General features: G+C 43.2%; 1 protein-coding gene across 1 annotated transcript in view; it reads right to left on the bottom strand.

The window, feature by feature from the left end:
* Nucleotides 1-8,695: 8,695 nt before the first annotated feature.
* Nucleotides 8,696-12,826, bottom strand: part of GAP43 (growth associated protein 43) — a 55,090-nt gene continuing 50,959 nt past the window's right edge. Inside the window, exon 3 of the mRNA XM_083500924.1 lies at nt 8,696-9,547. Within this exon, the coding sequence (XP_083357050.1) occupies nt 9,459-9,547 (89 nt within the window). The 3' untranslated portion in view covers nt 8,696-9,458. The remainder of the gene's footprint in view (nt 9,548-12,826) is intronic.

The following is a 12,826-nucleotide window of genomic DNA, read 5'->3' as shown; positions in this document are numbered from 1 at the left end:
CCTAATCCAGAGGTTCCCAGCTGACCTCTTCCAGCAAGGATTCTGACCACAGGCCTCCTCACCACCTGTGTTTGGCAATTAGTGGGAGGTCAACTGAGTGATGTCTCCACCTAATTCGACACAGTCCAACATTAGGGTGCTTTGGATTCTTCTGTAGCAGTTCAATCCTATACATATCTACTCATAAGTAAGTCCTGCTGTTTTCAAGTGGGTATTGCAGCCTAAGAGTCATTAGGATACCCTTGCTAAAATTCCACACCCCTGTCACAGGGGGTCGAGATCCGGGGTGAGTAAAGAGGGCGGATTAACCAAGTGATTACCATAGCATACATTTAAGCAACTGTTAAGCCACTTTTTCTGGCATTCTCCAGAGTAGTAATAAGGTATAGTTGACATACACCTGGAATTTCCTGGACATGTTCAGGATTTAACCAGAGAAAGTAGCATCCAGGGGGAATTTCAGGAAATCAGGAAAATGTCTGAGATTTTAAGGACATTTTAAAAAGTTTTCAGATTCATTTCCCCCAAAAAAGCTCAACTTCTACAAATATGGCAATCCTAAATAAGGAGAAATTTTATTCATCTCTATTTCTCTAGATTTCTCATTGAGAGTAGATGTTTGGCCAAACATATTTGTTTAAAAGATCGTCTTTGCCTTCAGTGAAGCTTCCAGGACATGTTACAAAACAAGACCATAAGCATACTCTCTCTCCTTCTCTCCCTCCCTCCCTTCAACCATCCAACTTACCTCACTGGGGCACCTAGAAGATGACCTCCTTATGGATAACTGATTTTCCAAGTGGCTATATGCACAGAGGGGGAAACAACTACTTGGCAAATGGTTTCCTGTATTTATTCACCCAATGCCAGAATCCCTTTCATACATTGATTTCAGACTAGGCACCATTCCTGCTCTCTCTATTGAGGCACAGGCTTTCAGCTTTAACCCCAACTCTGATTCAGTCCCCCCCCCCCATTCTCACTCACTATCCTCCCCCAGAGTCTCCCAGCCTTGTTTAGTGTACAAGGATGGTGGTGTTGGCTTTGAGACAAGAACAGCAGGCAGTACTTGCCAGACTCATATGTTTCAGCAGACATAGTTCCTCCCTCTAATGGGCCCAGAGGGGCATAGATTTCAAAAGATGCAGCATGCAGTGACAGGCTAGAAAGCATTATTAATGACCTCTCTACCAGTGAGGATTACAGAGGCTAAGACTGCAAACAGGCCAGGCTGCTGCCGCCTAATGACTAGGGACCAGCAGCCCCTCTGCCTTGGTAGGCCGGGCTTTGTTTTAAGTATACATAAAAGCACACACCAATAAACTGCATGAAAATATGCTCTCCCCCCCCCCCCATTCTTCTATATCACCGACCTGGTGCCTTCCAGATTATTTTTGTATCACACTGGATAGATGGGTTTTCACCAAGTTGGTGAATGGTGTTCTACATGTTTGTTTCTTTATAGATTTCTTATTCTCTTTATTCTGCCCGGACATGTGAAACTCTTATTTTGAGGAAACCAAGCTGGTAGGAGAAATTGTGACCACTGTGCAGTCCTGGACCCATTTGCTGGTACACCTGCTTCAGGCCTCTTTCCTTCCCGCCCACCCCTTTGGCTTTAAGTAGCCCATGGTGGTGGGCCTCACTGATACTTTCATTCCTCACAGTGCCCCAGATGTAGAGTCAATCTGGAACATGAGAGGGGGGGTGCTCCTCAGTCATTTGAATCTGTTGCCACCAATGAAGGTGAATATTAGAAGATTCAGGACTTCCAAAGTACTTCTTTACACAGCACTTTGATAAACTATGGCATTCACCACCATCACCACCACCATCACCACCACCCTCAATGCAGTGGCCAGTGTGGGGGGAGAATGAGGATATCAATGGCTACTAGCCATGATGACTATGTCCAGTGTTAGTATGTGCACCGCTGCCAGTTACATCTGCCAGTGCTGACTGGATGCCATAATTGAATACCACCCTACTTGTTCACAGAAATTGATGTCTTGGGTTTTTTTGCCCTGGGCAAAAAATTGTGGTGAATAGAGAAGAAAATGCACGAGTAACTGAAATACTAGCCCTATTCAGCCATTAGCATTAGTCAAATGAAAAGCACATAGCTGGCTCTGGATCATGCCTTGTTTGTGTGCACAGATTCTGTATAGCGGTTCTGATGAACACGTGGTAAAGAGAAACAACCCAGCAGACAAGAGCCCAGCCTTGTAATGTGCTCATTCCAACTACATATTTGTCTGCACTGAGATTCTATAATTGCCTGCAGGGTGCAAATTAAATGGAAGAGGCATCTTGTCATTCCTACCTACGTAGATAGACTACAGTGTTTTCAGTAACACTAGAGAACCATTTCCTTTGACAATATGATCTTGATCTTCAATGTCTATATGTTAAAAGGAATTTCAGTTCATCTTTGAAAGAGCAACATGCTTTACTAGTTTGTCTGCCAGCAGAACCAGTTTATTTGCAAGCAAATCACAGAATTTGAAACACGAAATAAATAAGACAATGGTGCTGTTTTGTACTGCATCATAGAAATTTTCAGCACACACAAATGATGAACTGATCAAAAGCTGGGTTGCCCTTAGTTTTCACTGGTTAACCAAAGCCTGGCAAATCTTTATAGGGTAGAAGATGGCCTTCAAAATCCTTTGGGTGCTACAAACAGTTATGAGTTGCTGATACACTAGATGGCACTCCTCTCTCTGTGCTAATATTTTCAAACTGTCAAATATGAAAGTACCTTGGTTCCCGAAATATAAATCTTGTGCTACTTTGCTCACAGCATTCTGTGAAAATGATCTCCAAGACTGCTGCCATACGCTGAAGTGAACTATGTAGAATAACCCTGGGGACGATTCACTAGAATTTTGTAAATTTGCTAACTAATATTAGAGCTTGGCAATGATTTGTATGAGGATGAGGTTTATTTATTTTCTACAAATGTTAACTAGCTGGATTTTTATTTATTGCAAGATTTGTCAAATTTTAGCTTGACCTCGTCAAGTATGAGGAAGAATTGTTACTCAGTAGTAGGGCACATTTATGCATGCAGTAGATCGGTGACACCGCCAGGTAGAGGAAAAACTCCTGACAGAAACCCTGGCGAGCCACAGGCAAACCACAGAACTGAGCCAAGTGGATGGGTGGTCTGGTTTGATATAAAAAGAGCTTCCTACCTAATAATGCTTTTCTCACTGATCCGGGTACTACAATACTGACCCAATGCTGACATCCCATCATTAGCCCTGCATTTTTAGAAGGTATCTCGAAGCAGGTCTGGAGGTAGAGCTGCTTTTGGGTGTTTCAAGGGTGAGGAAAAAATCTTGCCCCTGCACTGGTGAGCTTGCCAACCAGGTGGGTCCGCTGTGGGGAGATTAGCACTGTCCCAAAGTGCTATCTGGGGGCCATCTGGCTGATCCCAACCAAGCCAGCAAGATTACCACCACCAATTCATGCTCCATTGCTGAACTACAGACCTTCACTAAGGATCATGGTGTAAAATGAGAGCTAGCATTAAGAACTGAGAGGGGAAGAAGAGGGACACAGTGTGTTTAGGATCATGGTGGAATAAATGGAGTCTGCGACTAGGAAGAAGAGGAAACAATTGGGCTAAAGTTATGGGTAAATGTCTTACTTATCTATTAGAAGATGTGGACTTGGCTTACCTGGTCTTCTGGAATCCTGTGTGGTATCAAGGTCTTTCCATCGTAAAGTGTTCACAGTTTGAAAATCCCTGATCTAAGCAGTAGCACTAAACCTTGTTCTTCTAGGTTTTTTAATTTTTTTAATAAAGGATCAAAAGCTGGTTAATATATTTGGGCCTGTGTTCATCTTTGCCTTTGCAGTGCCAGCCAGTTAACAGTGTTCCTCTTGAAACTTGTTATGCCTTGTTAAACAGCGGCTATGTTTCAGAGGTGGCTGGAGATTCCAGACCCAAGGGCTTTAAAAAGCCTAGCAATGAACGGTGTGAGGCATAAATGTACAATTTCATTGTTTCAGAAAAGCTTTCAAGTCAGTGATGGTTATTAGACAGAGCTACCTTGCCTGACTTCTAAAGCAGCCCTTGTTTCCTTTCTCTTGGCATTCGTGCTAATCGGCAGTGTTCTCAAAAGTTAATAGTCATTTGTAAAAAAATATATTCAAAAGTTAATGAAGATTTATTGTTGTTTGCTCAATGGGTTTGCTCAGGGTTTGCCCTGAGGAGAAAATGACAGAACTATGTATGCCACCTTAGAGGAAAGGCAGGATAAAAAGGTTGTCATTATTGTCATCCATCTGTCTTGAGGGACAATGAAGTGTGCCTCCAGGGGTGAAGGCAAACTGCTGTTAGCAGCATCCAAGTGATCTCCACGGGGTACAAACCTAAGCAGCGTGTATGGAGGTCCTGCGCTGCCCAGATGACAAGACCCTCCTTTTGGCCTCGCTGATATGGTCCAAAGGAAAGCAGAGCAAAAATTTTGGCAACTGCTTGGCTTCAGGAATTGCTGGAAGGAAGCGTACAAGCTGCCAGTCTTAGGGACTCCACTCTGGATTTGTGTAGAGTTTACTCCTTAGCCCTTTCTTCTCCCAAAGATATCCCACAAGGCAGCAGAGGTTCAGGATCAGTTTTCTTTCTCCTAGATGAGCTGCCTTCCCAGGTTGAGGAGTGCCATCTATCCCTCACTTCCCTCTACCACTTGCAGAGAAACAGCTTTCTTGAACGTTGAACCCACTATTCGTCTTATCCACTCAATTCGCTGGAGCCTATCTTTGCATACAGGGAAAGTTCTTAACTCACAGAGGGTTTGAGACCCATTGACTACCCTCACCTGGTTTAGCTGGCCAGTTGAAGCCGTTTGTGGGGTGTCACATGCTGACAGCTTCTGGGAGCCCCAGGTGAGAGATGAGTGGACAAACTACCCCAGAAGGTTAGTTCTGCCACCAGAAATACTGCCCCTCCCTAAATAAAAAATCTACAGTGGAAGCATATTAGTTTCTTAGGAGAATTCACATAGTTAGTTTAAATTCCATCTGCCACACTGTACTCATTCACCTTACAGAGGAAGCTGCCTTATACACAGGCATCTACAAAGCTATTAAAAAACAATCTGAAAATGATATTTAAAAAACTTTTCTAGCTCAAAGTTGTAAAATTTCATAGAGTTCCCATTACAGCTCTACAGCGCCATCTGGTGTCACAGGGTTACAGAGCATTTGTAAAACGTTTGTTTGTTTGTTTGTTTGTTTGTTTGTTTGTTTGTTTGTTTGTTTGTTTGTTTACTAATGTAGCTGAGTCCTTAGTCAGACTATTGGTCCATCTAACTCAGTATTGTAGGCAGCAGCTTTCCAGTTCCTAGGCTGGCATCTTTTTCAGCTCTGTATGGAGATGCCAGGGATTTAACCCGGGGTGTTTTGCATGCAAGCAGATGCTCTACCCTTCCTTAAGGCCCCAGAGTTTGCCATACACTCTGCTTTCCCTTCCCTTCCCTTCCCTTCCCTTCCCTTCCCTTCCCTTCCCTTCCCTTCCCTTCCCTTTCCCTTTCCCTTTCCCTTTCCCTTCCCTTCTTTCCTAACATTCTCATTTTTAACTAGGATTCTATTCAAACACACTGTTCCAAACAAATTGCAGTCATACCTGGTGTTATGCTTGCTTCAGGTTACATGTTTTCGGATTGCAGACCATGGGAAACCCGGAAGTACCAGAATGGGTTACTTCCAGGTTTCGTCGCTTGTGCATGCGCAGCAGTGCTAAATTGTGCTTCGCGCATGTGCAGAAACACCAAATCGCACCAGCACCTGCGCAGACACGGCACTTCAGCTCGCAAACGCTGCGGGTTGCGGATGTGCCTCCGTCACGGATTATGTCTGCAACCTGAGGTTCCACTGTCTTTGGTGACTAGAGATGAAAGTGTTTCCAAAACATATCTTGGATTAATTCTGAAAAGTACTGAGATCATCCAGGGGAGGAGGACAGAATGGGGAAACCTCATTGTACCAGTCAATCTGAGAGCCTGGAAGAAATGTCCCTGTGTCCACCAGCCATCAGTGTTTCCTAAAGCCCAGCCCCACTCCCCACTCTCCCCTCATCCCCTTTCCTTCCTGCACAACAGCACAACGGGACTCTAAGCCCAGAGTACCATGGGAGATCACATTTGCCCAAGGGCTGTTGGTACTCCTTTGAGGGAGGCTTTTGACTTGTGAGCCCAAGATCAGAGAACTTCAGCATCATCTCTGGACACAATGTCCTTTTGGGTGTTTCAGCTGTGGGGCTAGTGGGTTTATCAAGCATGTGCTATTGTATAACACTATTGCTAAGGGTCACTGCGGCTATTGTTTCCAGCCTTCACTGAGAAGAAAGTCCTATTAAAAAGAGGCTCGCAGACAATATAGAGACATTAATCAGGGCAGTGAGAGGGCATCACCTGCAGGATTTATGATTATCTTAAGAGCTTTTTTACAGAAGGATCCTTTAAAAAATGGTTTTCCCGTAATACAATTAAACTGTTTGCTCTCACAGCTAATAAAGAGAACAGCAGAGGCAGACAGCTATACATGCCTTGAGCTATTGAGGCTGTCAGGTCTCATCAGATAAGGGAAACTGGTCCTAGTGTATATTCAGATAGTGAACACTAGCAAAATTGTGGGGTTTTGTAGGAAGCACTTCTCCACTGACTCAAAACAGGTGGTCCTCAGCTAGCTTGTTTGGGATGCTGTCTCAAAAATGAGCTATTCAAGTTCCAGTAAGACCAGGGAGGCCTGCTATTTAAATATATCGCAAAGTACTTTGGATATAATTCAGGTAGGAGGCACTGAGATGGTCTGCAGGATCTCTGATTTGATCAGAGGCTTATATTGTCTTTCACTTTACTCCTAAAGCTAACCTGTACACAACAGGGATACTGAGCTACTCATTCACAACACCTACAAGCATTATAGAAGACATATGTTTCCGTCAAATAGTGGGAATTTGCTAATGGCTAAGTCAGATTTCTAGACTATATAGACCCACCTGTTTCATCAACTATAGTAGTCCCTGTAACTTCTACGGTGCTTTCCTTCTACCACTGCCTAATAAACATTTCCCTCTTTTGCAAATTAGCAGCTAACCAGCAGAGGGCACTGTAAAGCTACAGGAAGTTGAGACTGAAGTTGCATAGAGCAGGGATGGTCAGAAGGTAGATCGCTGGACAATTTGCAGTTTAACAATAGTGACAACAAAGTCTTTCTCTCTCTCTAAATTATGCTGTTAGGATCCCTGATTTGAAATAAATCGGCTGTAGAACTGTACTTGTCCAAGGGGGCATATAGCTCATGGGATGCAGTAGGTAATTGGCTCTGCCTTCCCCCAGGGACTATTTGCCACTGGCTACAGAAGAAAAGTTTGGATTTGATATCCCGCCTTTCACTCCCCTTCAGGAGTCTCAAAGCGGCTAACATTCTCCTTTCCCTTCCTCCCCCACAACAAACACTCTGTGAGGTGAGTGGGGCTGAGAGAGTTCAGAGAAATGTGACTGGCCGAAGGTCACCCAGCAGCTGCATGTGGAGGAGCGGAGACACGAACCCGGTTCACCAGATTACGAGGCTACCGCTCTTAACCACTACACCACACTGGCTCTCAGTTGCTGGTTCTTGGGGTTTCCTGAAGCCTGAAGTCTGCTCATGCTAGAGATGGACAAAACTGTCATTTTCAGTTTCTTGTTTTTCTAATAATCCATTCTGTTATTCCCATTTCCACATCAGTGGGAGACTTCCCCTCCCCCACCAAAAGAAATCCTTGTGAAAATTCATCAGCATTTTAGGGTGAATTTCTCCTCATATTTTGTATGCAATGCCCACACTTTTGCAACCAACTTCTCCCAATACAATGCATTCCCTATGCCATTTTCATAAATATATGCATTTTAGGCATGCTTTCCCCAAATCTACATGTTCTCTTATGCATCATTTGGTTGGAGAATTGCATCACAGAATTTGGAGAAGTGCAAATTTCAAAAGAAGCAGCAGCAGCAGCTGTATTTTGGCATTCATTTTCAGGAAGCCTTCAGAGATTAATGGGGTGGTGACCCAGAAAAGGGGGTTCTCTGTGGCAGCCCCTAAATTGTGGAATCCCTACGCCACAGAGCTTTGTCTCACACCTTCATTGCACCTTAATTTGACTATCTATCTATCTAAACTCTAATTGTGATTGTAACATTGTTTTAATCTGTTTTAATGGTGTGTTTTGTATTGCTGTAACCTGCCCTGGAACCTTCTGATGATTTCTCCTCCCTCCCTAGCTAACACCTGACATACAATATCGACATATGTCAGACATTCATTTTCACTGAAAGTGTACAAGGAATGACTAGGTGATCCTGAATCATCCATCCTCTGTGACTGCAGATGGAACAGAAAAACTGTGCAGTATGTGATGCTACATGTATCTTGTTATGTCAGAACGGATGAACCTATGTGCCGTAGTAATTTCAGTCTACTATGTGCATCAAAAATCTGATCCTTAATTGGTGTGTGTCAGACTGAAAATTGCACTTCTGTGGCCATTCTTACATATGCTGCTCCTTAGAAAAGTTATCCGCATAAAAATTGAAGCATGTCTGGTATACTGATAACCACCCGAATGAATTTCTATCCACAAAACACACATGATCCACTGAAATATAATGTGCTACAGAAATGCATCACAGTGATACCATCATAATTATTCTCCTTTATTGTCATTCTGCAGTTTGAAAAAGGAGCCGGGAGTCACAAGTAACGCTAATTGGCACATTTGCTTTATTTTATTTTATTATTTTTTAAAAACAAACCGGGGTTGTATTCTCATTCTGTGTTTTCCTTTTCCTTTTTTTCTTCTTTTTCTTTTTTCTTTTTTGCTTTGTTTGTTTTGCCTCCTTTAGTTCATTCCACCATCACCATCATCATCATCACATTGAAAAGGGGAGAAAAGAAAAGAAAAATGTTCATTCTCTTTTTTGTTTTTGTTTTTTCCTTTCCTTAACTCACTCAATAGGTTTGGACTCCTCAGATGAACGTAACATTGCGCACACACTTGGAACAGAGAGAGAGAGAGAGGGAGAAGGAGAAAGAGAGAGAGAGAGAGCGCACTCGTGGTGGGCAGACAAACACACGCACGCGCAGATCAAACAATTCTGATACAGTGCAAGAATTTTCCCAAAATGATTGGATCATCATTACCAAAAAACTCGCCATAACAACACCAAGAAACAAAATGTTTAAGCCACACTGTTTGACTGGGATTTTTCCTGCTTTTTTTTTTTCTTTAAATGTTTGCCACACAGAGAGAAAAAGGGTTAAGGGGGGGCGCGGAGGGGACAAGGAAGACAGACAGACTCAGCCCAAGGGCGAGCGGGAGAGGGTGAGATTGGAACAAGGGAGGGAGGGGAGATACGGGGAAAGAGGAGGGGAGCACAGGGCAACAGGGAGTCATTTCTTAATGTTCAGGCATTTTCTTGGTCCGCCTTGCTCTCGTCTTCTTTCGCTTCTTCCTGCTGGGCACTTTCAGAAGGTTTGGTTTCTTCTACAGCATCTGAAAGGTATACAAAAGCAAAGTTGTAAATTCCCCCTCGATTCACACATTGACACTTGTGGGGAAATTAGGTTGAGCGCCATATTTGGGTGTTCAAGTGAATGACCATGAAGCTAGGAAGAGGTTTAGCGGAATGCCCCCCCCCAATGCCCCCCTCCCCATGTGAAGGCTCCATTTCAGACCTGAGCAGGGAAAGTTCCAAAGATGGCTTCTAAGCACATTTGGCTGAACATGTGCTATCAGGGTTCTAAGCATATTGAGCCCCCTCTTCTGATTGTATGGAGGACTCCAGTTGAGCTCTGCAACTCTGGAAATGGGGCTTTCATGTGCACCTCATCCCCTCTCCACTTTAAGCCTCTACGTGTTCACTTGAATGGCTGACTGAGGCACACATTACTTGTTCTTGTTATAAAGGAACTTCAATACACTAATTCTATGCAGGTTAGAAAGCTCCTGGGCCTAGCTGTACTGTGTTTGTGCGTGTATGGATTTAGAAATTGTGTAGACCAATAGTCTTAGAAATTGGCAATGCAGACCTAGCTCTGTACACATGAAGACAACAGCTTCATGTTGAATTGGCAACGCAGAATCCTTTTGGTTTGTAACGTGACATGGCACCAGTTTCTGAATTTATAGGAAGTGAGCAAGACCAAGTGCCATATTATTATTATTTGTTAAATTTGTCTACCGCCCTTCACCCGAAGATCGCAAAATGGTTCACAACATAAAAATGCAAAATGAGAACACAAAATACATAATAAAAACAGACCAATAACCCCCCTCCATAAACACATTTAAAAGGCCACAGTATTTTTTTAAAAAAACATTTCCCCTTCTTGCAGAGGTGGGAAGAGCCAAAGGCAAAATAAATAAATAAATGGGTGGAGCAATGCATCTAAATGTTATCTTTGTACAGCAGGCTAGTTTCTACACACATATACACACCTGTCTCTTTCTTCTGCATCCAGGCACGCAAGAGGTATTATTAGAGTTCCATGACACATTCAAAGAGGTGTGTGAAGCAGAGCCAGTGAAGGGGGTGGCTTGGGAAGAACCCCACTTTGGCGCCCCTGTATCTCCTACACTTCCTAGTCTTGTGCCTTGCTGACTTCTTTATCCTTTCTAGGCATAGTCAAAATAAAAAAGTTCCTTCCAGTAGCACCTTAAAGACCAACTAAGTTAGTTCTTGGTATGAGCTTTCGTGTGCATGCACACGAAAGCTCATACCAAGAACTACCAGTAACTTAGTTGGTCTTTAAGGTGCTACTGGAAGGAACTTTTTTATTTTGACTATGGCAGACCAACACGGCTACCTATCTGTAACTTTCTAGGCATAGTTATGGGAGAAATAGAGATTCCAACAGAAGCTGATGACTGTATGAAACTGGGAGTGATAGTTACGCTGAATTAATTAATTACACTGAGCAAAATTAAATAGAGCAGGGGAGGGGGCATGGCAGGAGGGATTGGATACAGAGGGCATACACAGTATAATAGAAAAATTAAGCTATTACTATTGGGTCACCTCTAAAGACCAAAATAATAACGGAAGCAACTGTAGATAAAGCAAACTAGAAAGTCATCTGGGTGACAGAAACATCTAGTCAGAAGGGATCTAGTTTGTAAGATTGAAGTGAGAAAAAGCCAGGTTTCCCTGAACCAAAGCAAAGGGGCATTACTTGCACTGGTGCCACTGACAGCTCTTACAAAGTAACTTTGGCCTTTGGGAAATCCCTTCATTTTGGCATGCAGGACTTTTTCATGTCAGTTCACCTGGGAACATGGGACCTTTAATAGAAAAGAATTATTGGGTTTTAGTTGAAAATGCATAGAATTACAATTTGGTGGGCAAATGTCCTTGCACATTCAGGGAAAATGGACTTCCTCCTCTCTCTGTCTGCCTCTAATAGCCCTTCCACGGACCTCCTCTTTGTCACTGTTGGAAACTGCACGCTGCAATACATGGACCATGGTTTGTGGAAGAATTGTAAATGCCTTATGACGGGCACTCTGCATTAGTTTTCACTCCCAACAATGCAGTAATCTACATTTACTTTCAATACCCACTTCTGCCTCCCCACCCATTCCCAGTTCGAGCAATCTCAACATTTTCTCTTGGCACCAAGGAACAACTTGATAGGTGATTAACACAGAGTTTACTTTTTCTAGTGCATGGAGATTCCAATAACCAATGCTCTTCCTTCACCTGGGAATCACCAGCACTCTTCTGTATCATACTACAGTAAACAAAGAGGCCTTCAGCAGATAAGGCAAAATCCTGCTGGCACAGCTTCTTAAGAACCTTGCTTCCTGGTGCACTTTGTAGTTCCTTGAAAGGACAAGGATGATGTGCACATTCATTTATCAGGAAATGAATGAGTGCTGTGAATAAATACAAACTTGGTTGCTATAAAACTGAGTCAGGCGGGGGGGGGCACCAGTTCCAACTGAGGGCAGCATTCCCAGCTGTCTCCATCTCCACTATGTGCTAATGGCCTGTAGGCTGAGCGCCAAGTCCTTCTGCTGCCCTACATTGGTGAAATTAGGTTGAGTGGATTTCTGGGTAAAAGACAGTCTCTTGGGATCTGCCCAGCCCTCTTTGACTTGCCAGGATTAATTAAATTGAAGCAGACAACAGCACATTGCCACTGATCTTACTTTCTTTTTGTGGCTGGTGGCTTATGGTTTTGTTTTTATATCTGTGGGATCTTTAAATGATCAACCACAGTGCCAGTAGAAATAAATCATATCAGCACTCTAGATTCCTTCCAACAGCCTCAGAGGATTTGTCCTTCATGGTTTTCATATTTATTGTTGACACTGCTCACTCGGAAACAGCCATTACAATTCCCTTGGCACTCAACATCAACCACTTGATTGGCTTGCATCCACCTTGACCTTTGCTCTGACCATTAGGAAAGTAGAACAGTGCTTTTATCCCTGGATCTAAGGCACAGCAACTTGGAAGTCAATTGAACTTCACTTTCCTAGAGGCAAGATTTCCATTAGAAAATCTGTGGGCCAAATCTAGCCACATTTCATCAGGTGAGCATTCATCTGTTCTTAGCCTTGTATTTGCCTAGGACTAGTAAAGCTAATGGTTGCATTCACATGTAACGTTAAACTATGGTTTAGCATCATGTTGATGAACCTCCCAAGAGCCCAAGTGAAGTGTCAGGCAGGTGTATTCCCCCTTCCCTTCCCATCCCGTGCATCCAGGAAGACTTCTCCTAGTTTAGTTTAACTTTCCAAGAGCCAACTTAGCATTACAATCCAGGA

The sequence above is a fragment of the Podarcis liolepis genome, assembly GCF_965112155.1.
Source record: "Podarcis liolepis genome assembly, chromosome: 4".
Classification (NCBI taxonomy): domain Eukaryota; kingdom Metazoa; phylum Chordata; class Lepidosauria; order Squamata; family Lacertidae; genus Podarcis; species Podarcis liolepis.
The sequence above is the reverse complement of the archived record's forward strand: the minus strand, read 5'-3'. Positions and strand labels throughout refer to the sequence as shown.